The following is a 22,302-nucleotide window of genomic DNA, read 5'->3' as shown; positions in this document are numbered from 1 at the left end:
ATGATAATGTTTACTTATAATATTTTTAAAATGTTTTATTCACTGTCATTTCTTTTTTTAATTAATTTCTCAGTAAGCCCAATATGTGTTACAATGTGTTTTTAGCACCAAGTTATTTTTTAGGCATTTTTTGTCGTAATTTGAAGGTGTCAAATTTGATTGCAATATGCAAAATTGATTTTATTTCTTGAATACCTACTTAAGTAACATTTTTATTTTTAACGTTGGCATTGTAGTTAAAAATATATATATTTGAAGTATATTAAAAAATACATACTCATATTTAAAGTTAAGTATGTTTTTTTTTATCTAAGGAGGGGGTGTAGTGTGCACTCACACACCTCCACTCCATCCCTTTATATGTATATCATGTATTCTTAGGCTTAAGTGCTCATTAATAAACTACTCTTTAACCGAGCTACACGTTTCCTTAACGCCCAACACCACAGAGGATAGGTATTTGAATGAAGCGTTTCTATTGGTTCATGAATGACCAGGGAGCGTAACTTATTGGTGCCGATGTCAGACTTATGACGCCAAGCTAAATACAGAGTGTTTTATCCAGACTCAATGTCAGATAGAATGCAGTCAATTTTCATGGATGGTTTTTGGATTTGGATTTTCCAGAAGTTTTACGCAAAGAACTATTTTTAAAATCATTGCCATCAAAAAAAATAGTACATTGTTGTAGAGGCTTGAAAGTAAGCAATAGATGAACGAGTTAGTTTGAAGGCCGACCCGAAGGGAGGGCCTTCGATAATACGAGTTCATCTATTGCACTTTTGGCCGAGACTAAACAAACATTGTGCTTTTCACGATCACTGCGAGGAAATAAAAAATGTTTATCACAAAACAAACAATAAGAATCCAATGACTGCGTTGCTCCTGTCGTGTGACACTTTTTACCGGCCCGGATAATACCGACATGGAAATACCGACCCGATTTTTCTTGTTCACGCCCATAGAAACTCACGTCAGTTTGACACGTGTTTGTATGGGCGTTTACAAGAATAATCGGGTCGGTATTTCCATGTCGGTATTATCTGGGCCGGTAAATCGTGTCACCCCTCCCACCGATTTTAGTTTTTCTTTTATGACATAATTATTATTTTTAACCGAATCCGTTCTTAGTGGCCAGTACGCACCCCACATATTTAAAAAATAAAAACGTCGTCCTCGCCATGTCCGACTTGCTGCGATGCTGTGGCGTTTTTTCATACTAAAAAAAATTAAAGCATTTTGTGCATATTATGCGTTTAAGAAAAAAAACACCTGATAAAAGTCATGAAAGATGTAAGTATGATTTATGTTTTAATTATTTGCTCATATTACAGGCCACAACCGGTATTTTTAAAAGGGTATGATTTTATTGATCACCTAAAAAATGCATTTTCGACAAACTAATAAATAATATTTGTTCCTAAAATAGTAGATCTGTCACCTAAATTGAATCACCAAATAATATTAAAAGGGTTAAGTACCTAAATATTATTTAAAAATTATTCGGAAATAATATTGATCATAAAATAATTATATTGGGTTCCAAAATAATAGATGTGTCACTAAAACTGAATCACCAAACAATATAGAAATGGCTACCTAAAAATTAATTAAAATCACTGTAAAATAATATTGATCATCAAATAATTAACTGACAGTTTGTTCTATGGGTGCTAAACAACGGGTAGCCATACATACATATGTACTTAAATACATACAAACAGCCAAGACCTCCTACAAAAATCTGTACTCATCCTACAAGTCATCCCAGCCTATATACGTCCCACTGCTGGCCACAGGCCTCCTCTCAGAACAAGAGGGCTTGGGCCATAGTTCCCACGCGGGCCCAGTGCGGATTGGGAACTTCGTACGCACCATTGAATTGCTTCGCAGGTTTGTCCAGGTTTCCTCACGATGTTTTCCTTCACCGCAAAGCTCGTGGTAAATTTCAAATGTAATTCCGCACATGAATTTCGAAAAACTCAGAGGTGCGAGCCGGGGTTCGAACCCACGACCCTCTGCTTGAGAGGCGATAGGTCAAACCACTAGGCCACCACGGCTTCCACTAGGCCACCACGGCTCCTACAAGTATTAGCAAAAAATGTTCGGGTCGCAGTTCTAGAGAGTCTCAGAGGTGCGAGCCGGGATTTGAGCCCACGACCCTCTGCTTGAGAGGCCATAGGTCAAACCACTCGAAAAAGTATTTAAAACGTCAATTTAACATTTAATTTCATCTCATTTTTACAGGGAAATCTATTTAACCTGAGCTGACGTCATGATGAATTGATGCCCATGTGTGTCGAGGCATACCTAGTTTTTCAACTTATGACGTCATGTTTTTTTAATTTCTAACTCTTAAGAGGACTACATCTAAAAATGCTTCTTTTAGCGAGGAAGAAAAATAAACAAGGAGTAAAGTAGCCTAGACAGAATAATGTCGATTATCAAGTCATTAATATTAATTTTATGCAAGGGAAAGTGCATCACGCCTCTCGGTCTGTACTTCCTCTCACAGCCGTTACTGCCAAGATTAAATATAGCTTGCCACTCGCACAGTTCAACCGCTGATCGCCAAGTCACATGGAAAAATGTGTACTTTTTCGCAACGAACAACGTAGCGGTTGTAATATTATGGGGGAAATTATTTACGACTTGTAAAGCTGTGTTGTGTTGTGTACGATGCTAGATAATTAGTCGCTAAATATACTGAGTTCATAAAACGGTCTTATTACAATACCACGTAAAGTTCTATAATACCTGTTGTCATTCTTAAGGCGATTACGGCCGCCATGTCTTAAAAACCGCCAAAGAGCGTGACATCGACACGCCCAAGATAGGGTTCCGTAGCCATTACGAAAAATCAAGTACTTAATATTTTTCTAAGGATTTCGTATTGTGTGTTTTTTTTATTCGACTGTTTGGCAAACGAGCAAGTGGGTCTCCTGATGGTAAGAAATCACCACCGCCCATTAACATCTGCGACACCAGGGGTATTGCAGATGCGTTGCCAACATAGAGGCCTAAGATGGGATACCTCAAGTGCCAGTAATTTCACCGGCTGTCTTACTCTCCACGCCGAAACACAACAGTGCAAGCACTGCTGCTTCACGGCAGGATTAGCGAGCAAGATGGTGGTAGCAATCCGGGCGGACCTTGCAAAAGGTCCTACCACCTGCAAAAGTACGAGACGTAGAGTTGACATGGCGAAAGTATAAGGGTTCCTAGTTGACTACGGAACCCTAAAAAGACATTATTTGGATAAGAATTCTGCGTTTATACTTTCGTTAAAAACCTAAAAAATATGCGTTGATGTTGAAGTCTTCATAAAAAATTATGTGTTTTTATACTTTGATCCTGAGAATAGGACGTTCAATTTTTAAATCTAATGAACCAATTATTAAATCTACTTAATAACAATGTATGAAGAGAGGAGCAAAAACGCACGCTGGGATGATGGATGATGGATGGGAGCTATTTCCACCTTAACCTACGACAATTTGACCAAGTTAAACTCGTTGCACTGTTTTTTATAGCTGCGATGAAAATGTGGGTCGCACTCCATCGTTATCACGTGACGTTTCGTTAATGGAAACTTAAAGTGAATTAAGTGAAATAGATTAGTGAGTTTTCTTATACGACCGATAAAATGCTAGCGATACTGGGGACCGATTTTAAAATCACATCACTCGAAAATTTTATACGGTAATTTTTTTTGTATTAGGTACTTATCTATATATATAAAATGCTTTGTCCTGAATGACTGATTGACGGATCAACGCACAGCCTAAACCGCTGATCGTAGAGACCTCAAACTTGGAGGGTGTGTTCTTTGTATGACGTAGGCATCCGATAAGAAAGGATTTACCGAAATTCTACTCCTAAGGGAGTGAAAAAGGCGGTTGAAGTTTGTATGGGACAGCGTGATTCCTTGGTCCAATCTACTTCAAATCTTGCATAAATACTCTTTAATAGAATTGATGGAAGACGTGTTTCGTATTTTATTGAAATTAAGCCCCTTAAGGAGTTAAAGAAGCCTGTTTCACATTACAGGGACAGCTGTGTGGCTGTGTACAGAATTCATTTATTCTTATCCCGAGGGAATAATCCTATGTCGTGAACGAAGTCGCGGACAAAAGAAACGCGTAACTACTTTAAAGTTTTCTAAAATTCCACATTCCATTCCAAAGTTAGCCTTTAGGGAGGCCTATGTCCAGCTGTGGACGATGGTGGAGCGGATTCCAAAGTTGGTACGAATAAAATTGTCGTAGCTTAAGGTGGAAATAGCTCCCAGCGACCTTCGGCATATAATTATGTTGGTTGATTGTTGAATAAATAATTTGCACCATCTGTCTGAATCTAAAAAAACGTCTGCTTGTATTTGTATTTCCATATAATCCTCAGAAAAATCAATCAAAAAACGAAAAAAAGGATCGCAGAAAGTAAATGTATGTTACTCCAAATTTAACGTGAGCGAAGCCGCGTAAAAAGCTTGTTATTATTATAAAACTGCAACTCAAATAATAAATTTGACTAGTCAACGATTTTCAATATTCGAGCGGTTGAACAAGATTATTGTCCCTGTTTGAAATAGGTAAAAATAATACCTACTTAATTAAAAATAAGGTAACGGAAAGTAGGTAAGTAGTTTTCGTTTATTATCCTTTGAGATTTATCAGAGGTTATTAGTCTAGTTGACAGTTTTTAAGGGCCCCAGCGCGTTTTGAAACACGCCGTCGCCTCGACACGCGTTGACAACGCATTTTTCTTGCCATAGAGCAGCCATACAACTCACGTGCGTCAAGTTTGTATCGTCTTTCCGAAACGATGCTCGTTCCGAAAAGATGTAGCATAAAAATTCCGATTGATTGCATCAACTTTTCCTTAGCGTCCAAAGTCCGAGGTCGGCTCCTTAGGAGCACCCTTTGGCATGCTAAGTTAAAATTCCCACTTGCTGAGCGGCCCGTCTGGCAGCTCGTCCTCTCTCCGGTAAGCTGTAAACGCCGTCTGAAGCTAACAGCAACAGCCCGTCCGAAAAAAAAGTTTGTATCGATACAAACGCGCATCGACGGCGTGTTTAAGAAACGCAGTGTGCAAAGATCCTTAAAATCTGTCAACTAGATTAGAGACGTGCATCATTAATAATCAAAAATGGCTCGTTTCAAATGCTAAGCGACGTTTAAATCCGATGACGTCAGAACCCAACGACAGCTATTTGTAAATTGCCGTCAATACAAAAAAGTTTTATTAAAGATGACATAGTAATGATTATTGTATATGACATCTTGTAACGCCGTGCACGCCCCATTGGCAACGATCTCGACCAATAATGTAATAGAATAAAAGCGTGCAGAAGCGACTAAAGTATTTAAGTAGGTACGCCCGAGTATTCTCAGAGCAAGCCAATCACTTTTAGAAACTTTGTTGGTCATAACCAGTGTATTACAAATGGAACTTGGTTTACCTTGTTTTATTTTTATATTTGTAAGGTTACAGTGGACATAGTAAACCACTCTGTGTGAAAATTTGATGTATTACGGTTAAAAAATCAAGTGACGACGTATAACAAACAGAACGGCCTTAAAGGGTCTGGCAATCTTCGGGTTCCGGTAATTTCAGTTATTTTTTAAACTTCTTACAACAATGTTACATTTAATGGTATTCTATTTTCATTAAAAATGTTATAAAATACAGAGTAAAAACCTTGAGATTTAGATATTTAAGATGTCTAAATTATTTGCCCGAAACATACTACATAATATATTATATTTTTGACAGACAGTAAGTTAATTTCGTGACTTTTCACTGGACGTATTCGAGCCCCGATACACTACACAACTGACGCTCTGTACATTTTTTTACTCTATATCCATGCGCAGGCGCAGGTACGTGACACGTAGACATCTACTGACGGCTTATCATTATCTATGTAATATCTCGTCTCAGTCGCGTGCCAAATTAATTTGTTACTTTATATGAAATGTTTTTTTAACGAACAGTAAATTTTATGAAGCCTAAGTGTTTTGGCTTTAGCTTTAACTAGATCATTCAAGAATGTACGCACAATTAGCACATAATGGCTTGTTAGAGATAATTGTAGTTAATAGCTCCTGCTTGTAAAACAAAAGGACTGAAACTTTCATAATAGGAAGGTTGTAATTAATTGATCGTCTGGTGTCATTTAAGAACACAAGAGTATGTAGGTACATAATTATATACATATAATATATATCGGGTTCTAGAAGTACATATTACGCAAACTGAACGTTTAGTCATCTAGCTTTTTGCTGTCGGCACAGCGAAACATTTTATGCTGAAATCTGCAAAGTACCACGTTTTGGGCATACAGCTAGTTTTTTGTTTGTAATATTTTGGAAATGTAATTACGTACCTACGTCATCTTTGAATATTCGTAAAGCGCTATTCTTATTGTGGCAGAACTGTGAAAGTAGCTCTTGTACAGAAGATTTATAAGTTTCTATAGTCACCAAGAACCATTATAGTTTCGTCATATTTGTCCGGCCGTCTGTCTAGTCGTCTGTATGTTCGTGGTCTATCTCAGAAACGATTATTAATAGAGAAATGTTATTAGGCATAGGTATACCATATTAATCCCGGTGACAAGTACAGTCATCTGCATTAATATCTGCCACAGCGGAGGGTGCAAAAATATCTGACACGTCCTACTGGCCCTAGAAATAGAATTGTGTCCAAGTTATTATAATATTAAACGAGCAATTCTTTTATAACGAAAACGGCTCTAACGATTACTATGAAATTTAAAAAAGTTATGAAGCTTGGTCGTCCAGATTCTCAGAATTTATGCACGCTTGACTGTACAATGAAAGCTGTGAAAAGAAAAATTCCGTATGGTGCCTTCCCTAAACACGCAAACATTTTGCTGTCAGCTCACGCTTTCTTAAATTAATAGCAAAATGCACCATATTCTATGTTTTTGGCACGTGTCCGGATTTTTTGAAGTGCATTTCAATTAATATAGTCAGTATAATATGTAAGAGACTTTTTGGCGAACTATTTTAGGAGCTGGTCTTTCCGAAAGCACGAGTAGATTTAGAAAAACACCGAAGGAAAGCAAAATAAACTCATACTTTAGCACCGGGATAAATTAAAAAATATATTTTTCATGTCATGAAATAGCTTCAAAATTAAGAACCTTTACGATACTGCAGATTTCCTAGAAAATATAAAAATTCCATCAGGGTGGCCTAAGCGAGTTGATAGTATGTGGTGTCGACTATCGTGGTGTCCATGATTAATTAACTAGATGGATTTATCAAGTTACGTCCATTCTACACACTGGCGCTCTATCTACGCAGCGTTTGAAATAAAAACAAAATATTTTGTCACTAACGGCAAGGATAAATAAGGAAAAATTATTGCAAATGGACTGTTCCATGTTTCCTTTATACCCTCCCTGAATCAAAATTATTTTATGTTGTTACTATTTTTTTTATCAAATCAACAAAAAATTGCTGTGCCATATGATGGCTAATTGACTATAGATATCGATAGTAACATCTGCTTTCCCAACACTAGTGTTCGCTTGTCCCTAATCCGGTTACATCAGCTCAGAGATCGTTATCAACGTGCAGTTTTCAACAACCAAATAAAATATAAACCTACCTACCATTAATACCTACGCTAATCAATCAAACGTGCAGTTTTCAACAATGCAACCTGTCTATCCGAACGAAATGCTAACAGTCCTGTAGTATTAATATTTTTTGTTTCCTCAACCTCAGCATTTTGTTAGCTGTAAATGGTGGTAAAGTGTTATTGCCGCGTTTACAAAAGCTTGCAAGTTCGGTTTAAAAAATAAAAATATCTTAGTGTTCAATGTTTTGTATTGCTTCAAAATATAAATTATTTGTAAATAATATTTTGCGAACATTCCTAGTGTGCGTAATTCGGAAAATTTTCAAGTGTCACAGAACTCGTCATAGGTGAAAAACACTGTAAAAGAGACCCATGAGTGTTTAAAATTTAATAATGTAAATTAAACGTAAGTTAAACGTCCGACTTACATACGAGTATACCAATTTTGAATTCCAAGACTGACGCATACACGGACCGATCGACAGACAAACAGACACACCATCGATTTATGAACAAGATGCATCAAGCGAAATCACTTTTTGAAAGCTAGCGAAACTCTATCGCTTAAAACGCATAAGGCGTTGGAATGGGATAGAAGAGCACGCTTGAGCTTGATAAGTAATGGCAGTTCAGAAGCTGCAAAAGCCAATCTGTAGCGATCCGCAGCTCACATAGTATGTAGGCCTGTCTGTAATGCAATACTCCATCGGATATTTATGAGTAGGTAATTCCGATTTCTGCCTACAAGTAATTTTGCGTGTTGCATGTCAGTCCACATGCCCGATAATGGTGACATTCGAGAACCGATAGCCATTGCCTTCGGTTCAGCTTTGATGACAAAGCTAAGCATTGTTGACTAACGGTAATACAGCTCAACATGGATTATGGAACCTTTTCGAGTACCTTAGTTTCATCGGGTACAGCTCAACATGGATTATGGAACCTCTTCGGGTACCTTAGTTTCATTGGGTAGACGTCAAAATTGAATTTGTTATCAATTTAACGATTGTATTTGGAGGTCGAAAATCGTCAGAACAATGCCTTAGGAGGCTACATTTGATAACATGTTTTAGATCTACCCCCTTATTCATAAACGACAATCAAACCTAGTTTAGTTAAAATGCCGCTAAAATTCGTTTGTCCTTATCTGGCTCTTCGACATTTGTATTTGTTAGAAAGGGACAAAGCATTTGTTAGTAAACATACATAGGCTTGTTAAGTTTTATGAATAAGGGGGCTAGTCTTTATTTCTACCTGTAGTTTGTAGGGTTCGGTATCTCAGTAGGCAAAAACGGAAACTCAGGAATCCGTGCAGCTATCCAGCTGAAATTAATATGAAGTATATAGAGCTGCTAGCTACTTTGCAGAAATAGAAAAAAGATTAACGCATCCAAAATATGCACTCATAAAAAAAGATGTTTCCATACAAATTGACGGTGAATCAAAATCTACAGGGTACTTCTCGCTGTCCTAGAAAATTTAACTTTGGTATAAAAGTAGTTCTTATAGCAATAACCAATAAGAATGGTTTGATTTTTTTTAATTTTTACTCTCTGTCTATCTATCAAAAATGATCGCACACTGCGTACATTTTATTTAGGGCTTTAACACTGGATATCATAGATTCCTACAAATTTGTACAGAACCTTCGGTGCATATGTCCGACTCGCAATTTGTACTTAAATTTAATAATTTGTTCGATACATTCGTTTAAAATTTCACTTATAGACATTATCACCTTATTCAATTCTAATAATGGTATGTACAATCGAGTTCATAAACTTTAGAGCAAAAATTTTATCAAAAATATCTGAACACGCTTCTACGCCGTTAACAATAGAGTCGTGTTCAGATATTTTTGATCAAATTTTTGCTCACAAGTTTATGAACTCGACTGTACAACAATTTAACAAAATGTTTCCGGTACTAAAAACGGATCGGTACTTAATATCCCAGAAGTGTTTGTAATTAACCGATACAGACGTTGTTACAAACTCAATTACCTATCCTACATTGTAATTAGTTCTCAAACAGGATGTTTCCCAGTAGAAAGGTGCATGAACTGCATGTTTTCAGTTCAAGAAACAACTTGAAAATGATTCTGTAATTTCGATGGTATAATTTGGTTCCTTAATTTTTTTGTTTGATTAGGATTTTATTTGGTTATTGTTTTTAATGTAGTGTTTTTCGGGAGGACGACGTCGTTTGCCGGATCCGCTAGTTAATTATAAAAACTATTTATCCATATAATCTATACCTATAAAATCTTAATATATAAAACAAAGTCGGGTTTGTTCGAACACTTATAAGTCGGAGAACGGCCGGATCGATTTTCATGATTTTTGATTTGTTGGATTTGTCTCCGTCCCGAATAGCAGAATAACTATTAAAAAAATTGGAAAATTGACGAAAATAAAAGAAGAACATTTTCCCATACATAATGTTCATAACTGTCAGTTATGGACCACGTCCCCATATACACACTTACAATACCTAAGTTGGTTAGGTATTTTATTTGCCTAGAAAAATATTCACTTAAAATAATTAATATGGCAAAACAACGTTAATTGATGGTTTGGAAACGCCATATCGGATCGGATAATGTGAAACGCTCTAACTTAAATTGTTCTTTGCAGGGATAACCCACGTGAAATCCGCAACAAAGCAGAGAAGCTACGACGGGACAAACTGAACGAGACCATCACAGATTTGTCGCAGATCGTGCCCCCCGTCGTGACCGCTAGTCGCAAAATCGACAAGATCGGCATACTCCGGCTAACAGCACACTTTCTACGCTCACATCAGTACGGTACGTAAGGTTCCTACCTACCTATAGCCAAATTCGAACAGGGACGAAGAGCTCACATAAATTTGTACAAGCACATACTGCCACACTCAGAATTGCAAGTTACGGTGATTAAATGTTGTAGATATGTGCCTACCTAAAGAGGCCATTCATAAATAACGCCATTATTGACCACCATTTTTTAAGGGAATGGAGACTAAAAACAATACCATTTTTATTATGTATCCGGAATAGAAAATTATGTATCCGGAATAGAAAAAATAAACGTATATGGCTAGATATGGTTTTATTGTTTTTCAAAGTATTCTCCGCGATGATCGATGTACTTTTGCATACGTTAAAACCAAATTTTAAAGCACTTTTTCCACTCTGATTGGGGTATCTCCAAAACATGCTGTTTGAAGGCGTCGACGTCATCTTCACGGGTCGAAAATCGTTGACCACGTAATTTATTCTTTACATTTGGGAATTAATAGAAATCATTGGGTGCCAAAATCAGGGCTGTACGGTGGATGACCCGTCAATTCTATTTTATGACCTTCCAAAAATGTAGTTGTTTCGCGTGATGTATGACAGCTGGCATTGTCATGGTGAAGTATGATTCTGCGTCGCTGGTTGTTTTTGCGTATTTCTTCAAATACTTCCGGCAAACAAATGGTCCTGTACCATTCCGATTTGACCGTTTTACGATTCTCCAGTGAAATTTTAGCCACATGGCCATTAATACCAAAAAAGCAGGCCACCATTTGCTTTAAGGTGCTTTTGCACGAGTTACTTTCGTAGGGTTCGGCTGCGGCGGCTATATTCCTTGGTTTTAGACGAAGATTTTATTTTATGCACAAGACAAGAGCATAAAAAGTCACTTTATATCGCCTAGATCCAGCATAAATACGAAGAGAAGTGAAAAGTATTTTATGCAGCCTCAATCCAGTATGAATACAAATTTTATTTCCCCGAAACAAGATACCCCTTACGATACAATAAAAATACTGACGCGCGGAAATAAGTAATTAATAATATTAATAAGTTCATCTGGTTAAAATTAAATTTAGTGAATAATACTTTTCCAGATCGTGATTCTTTTCAAAACCTAGTAAAAGTAGGCGTTGACATTTAATTTTTGCGTTGCGTATTAAAAGTTTTAAAAAAGTTTTTGTTAAGTAGGTACATAATAGCTATTCATTAGGTAGGTACAATGTAAAAACTTTGTTCCAAATTTTTCTAAATAATAGCATTGTTGTATTATTTACTAACAAAAGCAAGAAAGCTACGTAAGTGAAGGAAACCTCTTAAACTTAACTTCATTGTAAAAATAATTTAATTGTGCTTTTTGTTCTGTTTTTTTTTCACCAGTGTAATTCAGACACCTATTTTTGGGCTTATTCTGTAAGTAATTGAGCAATTGTGTTGTCCATTTTACAAACAAATAAAGCAACAACATACAAAGCCTGGTATGAAAACATTTTTTTTAATTTCTACCTGGATTAGGTACTTTTGGGCGTTTAAGTGGTTGAGTTTTAAAGTAAAACGTGACATTGCGTCTGGGAAAAGGTTAAATGTACATACACGAGCAACAGGCTGTTACTGTAGCCATGCATAGTCGATGGATAACATTAGTAAATGCACACTAAAATTATCTGTGTTCTGTTCATTAATATTTTTAATTACGAAAGGATTTTTAAAAACTGAGTAGGTACCCATAGCACCCAAGAGTGATGCTGTATGTACAAATATACATAAACGCCTATAAATAGCTATATATAAGCATGGGTAAGGTCCTTCTATAGGTATACAGGGCCGTCTTTCACCTATTAGAGGCCCTGGGCACATTAGGATAATGGGCCCCCTATGACCAAAATAAGGCACTATTTAGCTATCGGTTATCGTTTGATAATGGAATAGGGACTAGGGGGCCCCAATCCATCGCAGAGCCCTGGGCACGTGCCCAGTGTGCCCAGTGGACAAGATGGGCCTAGGTATACTCACTTCAACTCACAGGAACAACGCAAACTACGATTAACAAATAAAACAACAAACTATAGTAAACAGCACATTATAGGGCACACCACTGCACTAATACTAGGTACCACACGAATATTTTGCTTAATCTTTTTTCTTTGCATGTAGTCGTGGCTACGTTTCCAAACGGACCGGGCTAAAATCAGCGCTGGAATTTTTCTCCAGCATATGCCGAATGCGGTCTCTACGTATTGCCAATAGTAGCTATAGACATCTATTAGATTTTAAGTTTTCTGGAGAGAGATCACCCTATTGTGGTGTTTCCGCTATACAAGGTACTAAGTTAAACCTATCCTAATTTTGTACGTAAATGTAATAACAATGGCACCAAAAAGTTATAACGTTATATAGTTTTAACTAGCGACCTGCCCTCGCTTTGCTCTTGTACAATTTTAAAAGAAAAGTATTCTAATCAAAGGCACTTCATAATTTGTTGCTCCATTTCTCAAAAACTTCCCCGGGGCGCGTCGCTATTATAGGTATGCATGTTAAACCTCCTAAATTATCTAACAGATTGTGATGGTGAATACCGAATTTAAATCCGTCGCTTAGTTTAAAAGATCTACCTAAGCGTACAGACGGCGAGAAGTTTTTTTTTATACTATGTAAAGATGATGAAAAACTACAAAAAATACTGTCATAAAATTAAACATAGTAAGTAATCCGGCATAATAAACTTATTGATTTATGATTTCGGATCTTGTGGTCATACGCAATAGTGCCCCGACTGATCCAGTTCTATATTAATTTGCAAATCTTCTAGTTTCACTACATTCCACTGTGTAATTATTTATGCCGTGGAATGTTACACCCATATCAATTACTAGGACACCCGGTTAAATGCGAAAGCGTATTTATGCCATAAGCTAAGTCCCTATCCGGGCTACACTTCACATGGCCGGGTAACGACCCGCGTCGCAGGTGTGATGTGAGCCATCGTATGATTGAATATCATATCATTAATGCACTTAATATTTATCAAACAGTATCTCATTTTGTTGTAATCAAACTTGAACTAAAATTGATGATAGTTAAAAATTATTCAGGTATTAAACAAAAAAATACTGTATCTTTTATTTGCGTTCACTTAGAAGTTTGATTTTTTTACTGCAACAAAAGCCTGAGTATTTGATATTAATGTCAGCGCGATATCTCTACGAGTTTCTGAGAAAAACGGTCTTGATAGACGGACAACAAAGTCCTAGAAGGGTTCCGTTTTATTTTTATTTTTGTGGTATGGAACCTTAAAAACTCTAGCTTTTACTAGCTACGCTCTTTTTTCAGTGAATTCATTTGATAGGAACTTTTTAAAAATTTTGATGGACCATTTCTTTGGCTGATGGTACATATCCATCATAAAAAAATATCTGCTCACATCGAGATCGTTATGCGAGCGGGGTGTCACTCCAAGTTGTAAAGCTCGGGGTGGTTTTTGCAATCCGTTGCAATTTGCGGGTGGCCCAACGGGACGCAGCCAATAAAACTAGTGCAGAATGCAGTTCTATTCTTGTCTGGTGCTCACACATTTGTGTAATCACATTCACTTTGTACTGTACACCGCAAACAAAGTCGCCTTAAGGCCACGCTCGGTATAGAACAAATGAAAAAATTGTGACCATTTAAATTCACTTGATGAACACATACTTAAATACCAAACAGTCTAGTTAGGTTAATCCGCGTTGGGAGGACTTACTGCAATTAAATTAAATTTCTAAGCGAGATTATAATTCAATTCCGATTAGTAAATAATGGAACGCGAAAACTTGAGCTCTACCTTAAGCTAGCATTAGCTACAAACTAGCGGTGAATATGTTAAAATAAAACCTTTTGATGTATGTGTCGGCGGCCGATCGTAAAATCCGCCAGATCACGAAATTCCTAGGCATATCGTGAAATGGCGCCATTTCTAAACGCCTAAACGTTAGGCATATCACGATGTGCCTGAGAAACAATATGGCAGATCTATTAGAGCAATGCATTTGTCGATATTCCTAGCTCTATACCGGGCACATCGTGATATGTAGAAAAAAAGAAAAATGTAGACACGACGAGCGAAGCGAGGAGTGGTTAGTATTAATTATGACCACAACGCACGAGCCGAGCGAGCGAAGCGAGCGTGCTGCGGCAGCGACCGGCGAAGTGCCAGAACCGATATGGCGGCGTTTCATAATATGCCTATATAGGAATTTCATGATCAGCCTAAACTGGCCAAATCATGAAATGGCGGCATTTCATGATTTGCCTAGGAATTTCATGATCTGCCTAAAAGTCACTAGGCAAATCGTTAAAAGGTGAGTTCAGCGATATGGCGGATGTCCCTTAGCCAATTCATGAAATGGCGTCATTTCACGATATGCCTAGGAATTTCGTGATCTGGCGGATTTAACGATCGGCCGCCGATATATGCAATGAGGATTAATAAGTAAACCCGTGCTTACCTATATATTCAATATAAGTAGTCTAACTATCTCACTAGAACAATATTGAAGTGCTTTAGTTCGTATGAAACGTTAATACATTGTAACAATCGCAACGCCTCCAATAGTGAAGTGCGAACGCAACAACATTGTACTATTAATAAACAGGTATATCGTGAGTGGTTAATGCGTTTCGATAGTACATATGTATCTAATATTTGGATGTATATTCCTCCGTCATTTATCGCTCTATTCTAAGATAAGCTTTTCTCACTCGATGTATCTTATTTGATTTGTTTGCAAATCAAGTTTAATGTAATACTTTTATCTACACCCATATATAGTAAATCCTCAATTATGCGTTCAAAAACCATAGGTAATGACCAGCATTACGACGTTGGATTCTATTATGAACACGGCTGTATCGTAATGGTCATTACGATACAGGAATCCGTAACGTAATGAGATTTCATACATCATTACAGCACGGGGGGGGGGGCGCCGCGACCACGTGCAGCAGCAGGTCGTCGCGGGCGCAGCTCGTGGGGCAGGCATAGCTACCTAGTAAGAGTTAATGCAGGTCATTCTCAATGGTTCGCGGAACACATGATAGAGGATTTAATATATGGATAAACGCACACTCATGTTTTAAGGACCCCTATTACGATACAGTTGCATAAAATACTATTCCTCGATTGTCTCTTTTGTTTTGGCATTTTGTTATGTAGTCGGCGTGCGGAATATAGTTGCTTTTGTTTAGCCGATGAGAAATTTTATCACATCTTTACGAGAAATCCCTGGTCATAAAAGTGAAACAGAATCCGTGCAAGCTATATCTCTGTACTATATGTTTTCCGCTACACCTAGCCCAATGCTTGAGTCACACTCAACAGTGTAGTAACTGATTGTATGTATCTACATGCGTCTTTAGGCGCCTGGAAAAGTCTAGAAAAAAAAGGGTCGAAAGAACTATGAAATCACACAAAAAAATCAAATCATGAGTTTTTTTGTACTGCTTTATGGTGTGCAATAAAAAATATTTATATCGTATTGTATTGTATTGTATTGAAATCAGTGTTAAGTATAACGTTTGCTGTGCTTGTGAACGGCATCTGGTAGGTAAAATTTAACGTGTATTTATTCTAAGGCTTTGCAGTGGCATCGCATTATTATCTCATTGGCATAAATATAAAATGCGTTCGTGTATCGTAACGTGATCGGTGCATCAGAGCACGTGGGCCGCCATGCTTTTGCATTTAGGGTGTCAACACATGCATCGGCCGGCCTGCCGGTATCCTAATATACATAGAATTATATTCGTCAATAATCTAGAAGTAAAACGATGATTCATTATCTAGAGCGAGACGGTGCGAGCGCTTGCGCCGCTCGCGACCCGCCGCCCTAACCTTATCCACACTACTTATAAGTAGCTATAGCAGTTGTTAGGTATAATAGGTTATGCATGTATTGTTTAATGCCACGATTGTTGATTCATGTAAAATATTAACATAGTGTCATATGTCATCTTGCACTGACAATGCTGGTAAACAGTTCAAAAGCTGTCATTTGATCGGATTAATCTCGTAAGACCCACGTTAAATTTCGATTATTAGAATTTGACACTTAATGTCAACTAATAAAAAGTTGACATTTACTTTGACGTATGTCCTAAATTTAGGACGTTGGGGCTTACGAAGTTAAAACGCTTACCAATGTTGTACCTTTCACTGGGTTTCAATAACCAAGTACAGTCACCAGCGCCAATATCTGACACAACAAGCGTGCATAAATATCTGATACGACTCTATTTCTAGGGCCGGAAGGACGTATCAGATGTTTTTGCATGCTCCGCTGTGGCAGATATTAATGCTGGTGACTGTACCTATTTAAAACTACCTGTGGCCAAGTGTAATACAGGTTGAGGTTGGTTACCGTCAGGCGAGTTTTATTAATGAAATTGGATGGCAAATAATCTACTGAGTCACCTGATGACAAGTGAATCATCACATGCACCGAAATGCACCCCAATGCCAGCCTAGATAGTTAAATATAAAAGCTGAGATAATTATATCTCATCTCGACGTTTTAAGTTTTTTTTAAATTAATTATTTGGCTTTGTTAATTGACACAAGTACCTATATGTTTTTGTGTTAGCAAAATTTGCTACAAAAAGTTACCATCAACACAAAATCAAATATAATTACTTACATGTCAGGTAAACGTATAGGTACAAGTGCTCGTCATTGTCGCAATAGATGCCACCATTAAATTGGTCATAATAACATAAGCAGTAGAGGTGATACATAAGCACTCGGATGTTAACCTTAAGCGGCGTTTCCACCAGTGATGTGCGAGAATGTGTTGCGAGGAATATGTTTTTCACCAATAGAAACGCTTCATTTACCTCGCCTCGCTCCACTCAGCTGTTTCCACCAGAGATGTGCTGTGCGAGGATGTGTAAATGAAGCGTTTCTTTTGGTTAATGAAAAATACATCCTTCGCAACACATCCTCGCACATTATTGGTGGAAACGCTGCTTTATGAAAGTATTTATTGGAATAAAATATTACAAACTTTTTTTTTAATAATCAGTCATTTTTATATTAAAGTTGGCAAAACATCTAGGTAATTTATGTATTTTTTCCTTGCAGTGTTCGGGGATTCTATCGGCAATGATTCGCAGGACATCAGCCCTGCGTCGGCAATGGCCGTGTTACGGTTGCTCAAAGGATTCTTACTAACTGTCACCTACAAGGGAATTGTGGTCGCCGTCTCACCCAATGTGCAGCAATATCTTGGGTACAGTGAGGTAGGAACACACGCTTCCACTAATCGCTTCAAGTGATAATTGCTTGTGCTTAGAACTTCTTTGGTACTGATTTAAAAGCCAAGTGGTCAAGTGAAGTAAGGTTCTGTTAAGAAACTAAATAAATAATAGAAAAATACTACTTACCTGTTCTCTGGTGCTCGCAATCCACCATTACCACCACTACCATCATCACCACCTGCACCATCTCTTTTTATTATCCTCGTCCCATGCTGTACATGTGAGAAAAAAACCCGGCCAAGAGCGTGTCGGACACGCCCAAAATAGGGTTCCGTAGCCATTACGAAAAAATTAAGTAATATTTTTCTAAGGACTTCGTATTTTAAACGGAATCTTCCAAGTTTAGGTATATTCTATACCTTAGGCTGCTATTTACTCATAAACTACTAATAATTCTCAAGCAAACCGTTATACTTTTCCTTGAAAGTTTGATATACTTACTACCATCCTGAATTTTTTCAAAATTTTTCCACCCACCGGTTTAGATTTTAGAGAGGGGGTAAACTCGATTTTAATGAAAATTTGCACTTTAAGTTGAATATTTCGAAAACAAATCACTGAATCGAAAAATTGTCTTAGCAAACCCTTAATGGTTTTCAAAGACCTTTCCAACGAAACGATACGGTAGGATGAGAAAAAAAAACCCCCACTTAACGTCTATAGGAGGTACTGAATAAAGCCGCGGACGGACAGACAGACAGACAGACAGACATGGCGAAACTATAAGGGTTCCGTTTTTCCCATTTTGGCTCCGGAACCCTAAAAAAAGTGGTGAAAACGATCGTGACTCCGAGTGCGTTAGACAATAAAGACTTCTGGCCCTTTACTACGAAGTGCAAAATTCGAACTTCGTGTCTTGCCGTCCCGTTCACGCTTATTTTATGTAAAACAAGAGTGAGAGCGACGGTACGATATGAACTTCGATTTTCGAATTTCGTAGTAGCCCCTCTGCTTTATAATATGTGTAGGATACATAACTACTCAATCAATCAAAGCAGCTTCACCGAGTAGGTGATCTTGGCATCCCAGATATTTCACCACGAACACATAACCTACTAGTTAAAAACCTATCTATAAATCTTGAGGTCCTGAGGCCATATTGTCTAACGTGCCGGCGTTCGCAATCGCATTAACTATCTCTTTCTAATGTAAGCCATGTGACGGAAAGAAATGGTGAAAACGATGTGATTTTGAGAGCGTTAGAAAATACAAAGTTGGTGTGACGTGTTTTAGTTACTTCCCTGTCTTCCAAAAAACATTTTCCCGGCAGTTGGAGCTACTCGGCTTTAACATATCCACGATAACGCACGAGGATGACCACAACATGCTGTTGGACCAGCTGAGACCAAGAAGTCAGACCCTGGGCGACCACGGGGAACTGGTCATCCCTGACCAGCCGGACGGCAAGCTACTAGCCGCCAAAAGGCTGGCTGCAGAGAAGAGACAGTTCTTTATAAGGTATCAGGATTTTATTATCTTTAAAATATAACAAAGCAATGCCACCGAGCTAATAATAAGAGGAATAGAAATGACACAAGAGCTAAACTTTTTACGGCTAAAATGAAATCAAAAACTATCGTAACTGGAAATTTGTGGTTTTCTGAGTTAAGTGTTTATTTATTTTATATATTTATTCAACAACATTGATGCAACTAATATTTCACTAATATTAAGACTTATTATATTACTGATCCAGATAATCGTTTAGAGACAAGTGTAACAGCCCAAAAAGACCAAAGCCTGTGCTAGGGCTAGTTACATAGAAGCGTCATGATTCTGAGAGAGCAATCGATCTCAAACACATAATCGCACAATAAAATCACATAATAAAATCGAGAAAAAATGCTCGATTTTTCTTTATACATCTCAAAAGCCCCCAAATTTTAAATAAGGTGCGACAGTTTTTGATTTCACGTGAGATTTACCCCCTGTTTCACCGTCCATTGATTAAATTTATCCGTCAATTAAAATTAATCAATAGGTGGTGAAACAGCTCTTAAACCTTTTAGTATTTCAATTCCCTGCTCAGTCTCTAACGAATTTAATTGGTCCAAATAAAGTTTATTACAGAGATTAAGGTTCCAAAGGGATTAGAGTTCACCGGTACCTAAAGCCGAGTTTAGACTTGAAAGAAAAATCGTGCAAGTTGCATTAATTTGCGAGGCCGTAAAGTCAACGAGTTTGTAGTGGTCAATCGAGCGCCGCAATTAAATGCAAGTTGCACGATATTTCTTGCAAGTCGAAACTCGGCTTAACTGCCGGAATTTGCTAAAAACCTATGAAAAAAATAGTGTCCGATTAATAGCAAGACTAAAGAGCTGTTTCACCATCCATTGATTAGTGTTAACTGACGGTTAAATGTGATGCCTTCTCTTTTTGTTTTGATCGAATAGACGGAGACGGCATCACATTTAACCGTCAGTTAACACTAATCAATGGATGGTGAAACAGGCCCTAAAACTTATTATCATTGCTTCAATTAAGTACCTCAACGTTTCTTCCACATTGCAGCGGTCGTAAAAATTACTTGCAAATATGATTGCCTGCGTCTGGGTCTGAATGTGGTATTAATTGTTTACTAATTGTAACTTTAAGGGGCTGTTTCACCATCCATTGATTAGTGTTAACTAGCGGTTAGGCGTGATGCCGTCTCTATTTGTTTTGTTCGAATAGACGGAGACGGTATCACATTTAACCATCGGTTAACGCTAATCAATGGATGGTGAAACAGCTCCTAAGTGTTCATTACTACTTTTAACTTTACCTTGGTAGGTTTAAGAAGAACACGCAGCGCTCAGAACCGGCACAGTACGTGACTTGCCACGTGGAGGGATCCCTGCGCAAGTCGGACCGCGCCAGCCGCAACACCCAGTGCTGTCAGATAGTGCACCGCGCGCGCGCACGCAACGCAAACCCGTACTCCAGCGGGAATGACGTGGTTAGTATACCAGTTATACCATGGATTACTTAATGCTCGGGGTTTCATTACGGGGTCGAATCTAAAATGAGGAGATACGTTGAAGAAAGAACGAGGGTCACAGCAACGGAGAACATTTGGCCGTTGGGGCCGAAAAGTTCTCGAATGCTAAAACAAACGCGGATAAACTTAGTTTTAACTTTTAGATTAAGACTGAACAAAATCAAGTGGTTTTTATTGTTTGCATGCTTACCCAAGCCGAATTTGGCGCACAGTGAATAACATGTATTACACCATCTTGTATGTACCCATTTTCTGCAATAAACTTTATCTTATCTTATCTTATGGAGACTGCTAATTGGCAAGCGCAGCGTAGGACGTCCGCTATAGCGAGATGGATGGATGAGCTGGTTTAAGCCGCGAGTTCAGGGTGGATGCAGGCCGCGTCCAACTGAAGCAACTGGAGGTTTATGGGGGAGTTTTATGTCCAACAGTGGATACTTATTGATAGCCTTCCCCAAAGAATGCCAAAACGACAGATCCTGTTCTGCTCGCATCCGTCGAACTTCTGCGACCACCAGGTCATCAGTTAACATTGTGGCGAGGTACCTACTCTGCGTCTTGCGGTACGTGGCCGCCACTCAAAAACAGATGGTTATAGTAGGGGAGCCCAAGAGGGGATTTTGCGTTTTATTCAAGCGCGTCAGAAAACCATATAGGGAGAATCCTTGCACCCTGTAATGTACCTACCACTACCAATATAAACCCTTTATATAGGGGCGTGCATTGAGGGTAACCGATCAGATTATTTAAAAAAAAACCATTAGAAAAACTCAAGTGCGTCAGATTAAGACAAGGTAATTAAGTTACATGGAGGAAAGTGTACATTTAAATAATCTGACGATTTGAGCGTGACATAAAAATTTAAAGTCACATGGTTGTAAAAAAAGTCTTCGAAATTCTTTAATTATTACGGAAATAATATAATCTGACGATTTCTCAAGGCAATGTAGCTAAAACCATCAATAAAGCCTGGAGCGTACAGCTGTTGAGAACTGTGTATTTCCCACTCCGCGCCTCTCATTCCTTCTCATTATCTTTCTATTTCTTTTCAGCCGATGAAGTTACTGGCACTTGAGGTGTGCATTTAGGCCTCTAGATTGGCAATGCATCTGCAATACCCCTGGTGTTGCAAATGTTTATGGGCGGTGGTGATCTTTTACCATCAAGAGACCCACTTGCTCGTTTGCCATCCAGTCGATTAAATATATATATATATATATATATCTTACTTTCACGCACCGCCCCCACACCAGTACCATCTGCCGCCATGATGCCATCTCAGCTGATCACAATAAAGTGTTCGTTCTTGATATATATCTTTTTAGATTTCATATTATCTCCTAGTCTATGCTTTTGTTTCCTTGGTAACGTTTTGATGTTTGGGTCATCTTCCGGAAAATAAATTACTATTGCTATATATAATTATATTGTCCTTGCTAAATTTATAACTCTTATTGAAGAGTTATAAATTTAGCACTGGCGATGAAATTAACCCAATTTACTTGGTAAAAGCCCACCACGCCCGGGCAGTGCTGCGCGGCACGCTCACAAGGACACAAAATTTAATTTTCAATAAAAATGAAATCGAAGTAGACAACTGTCAGACAACTTACAAAAAATTCAAGTTACAATTAACATA

The 22,302-nt window shown here is 37.9% G+C and overlaps 1 protein-coding gene across 1 annotated transcript in view; it reads left to right on the top strand.

Annotated features, from left to right (window-relative positions):
- LOC141427522 (uncharacterized) overlaps nt 1–22,302 on the top strand; it is a 63,818-nt gene that overhangs the window by 9,984 nt on the left and 31,532 nt on the right. The window contains exons 2-5 of the mRNA XM_074087086.1: nt 10,251–10,423; nt 17,508–17,665; nt 18,954–19,141; nt 20,456–20,621. Of these exons, the coding sequence (XP_073943187.1) occupies nt 10,251–10,423; nt 17,508–17,665; nt 18,954–19,141; nt 20,456–20,621 (685 nt within the window). The remainder of the gene's footprint in view (nt 1–10,250; nt 10,424–17,507; nt 17,666–18,953; nt 19,142–20,455; nt 20,622–22,302) is intronic.

Source organism: Choristoneura fumiferana, chromosome Z, assembly GCF_025370935.1.
Source record: "Choristoneura fumiferana chromosome Z, NRCan_CFum_1, whole genome shotgun sequence".
Lineage (NCBI taxonomy): Eukaryota > Metazoa > Arthropoda > Insecta > Lepidoptera > Tortricidae > Choristoneura > Choristoneura fumiferana.
The sequence above is the reverse complement of the archived record's forward strand: the minus strand, read 5'-3'. Positions and strand labels throughout refer to the sequence as shown.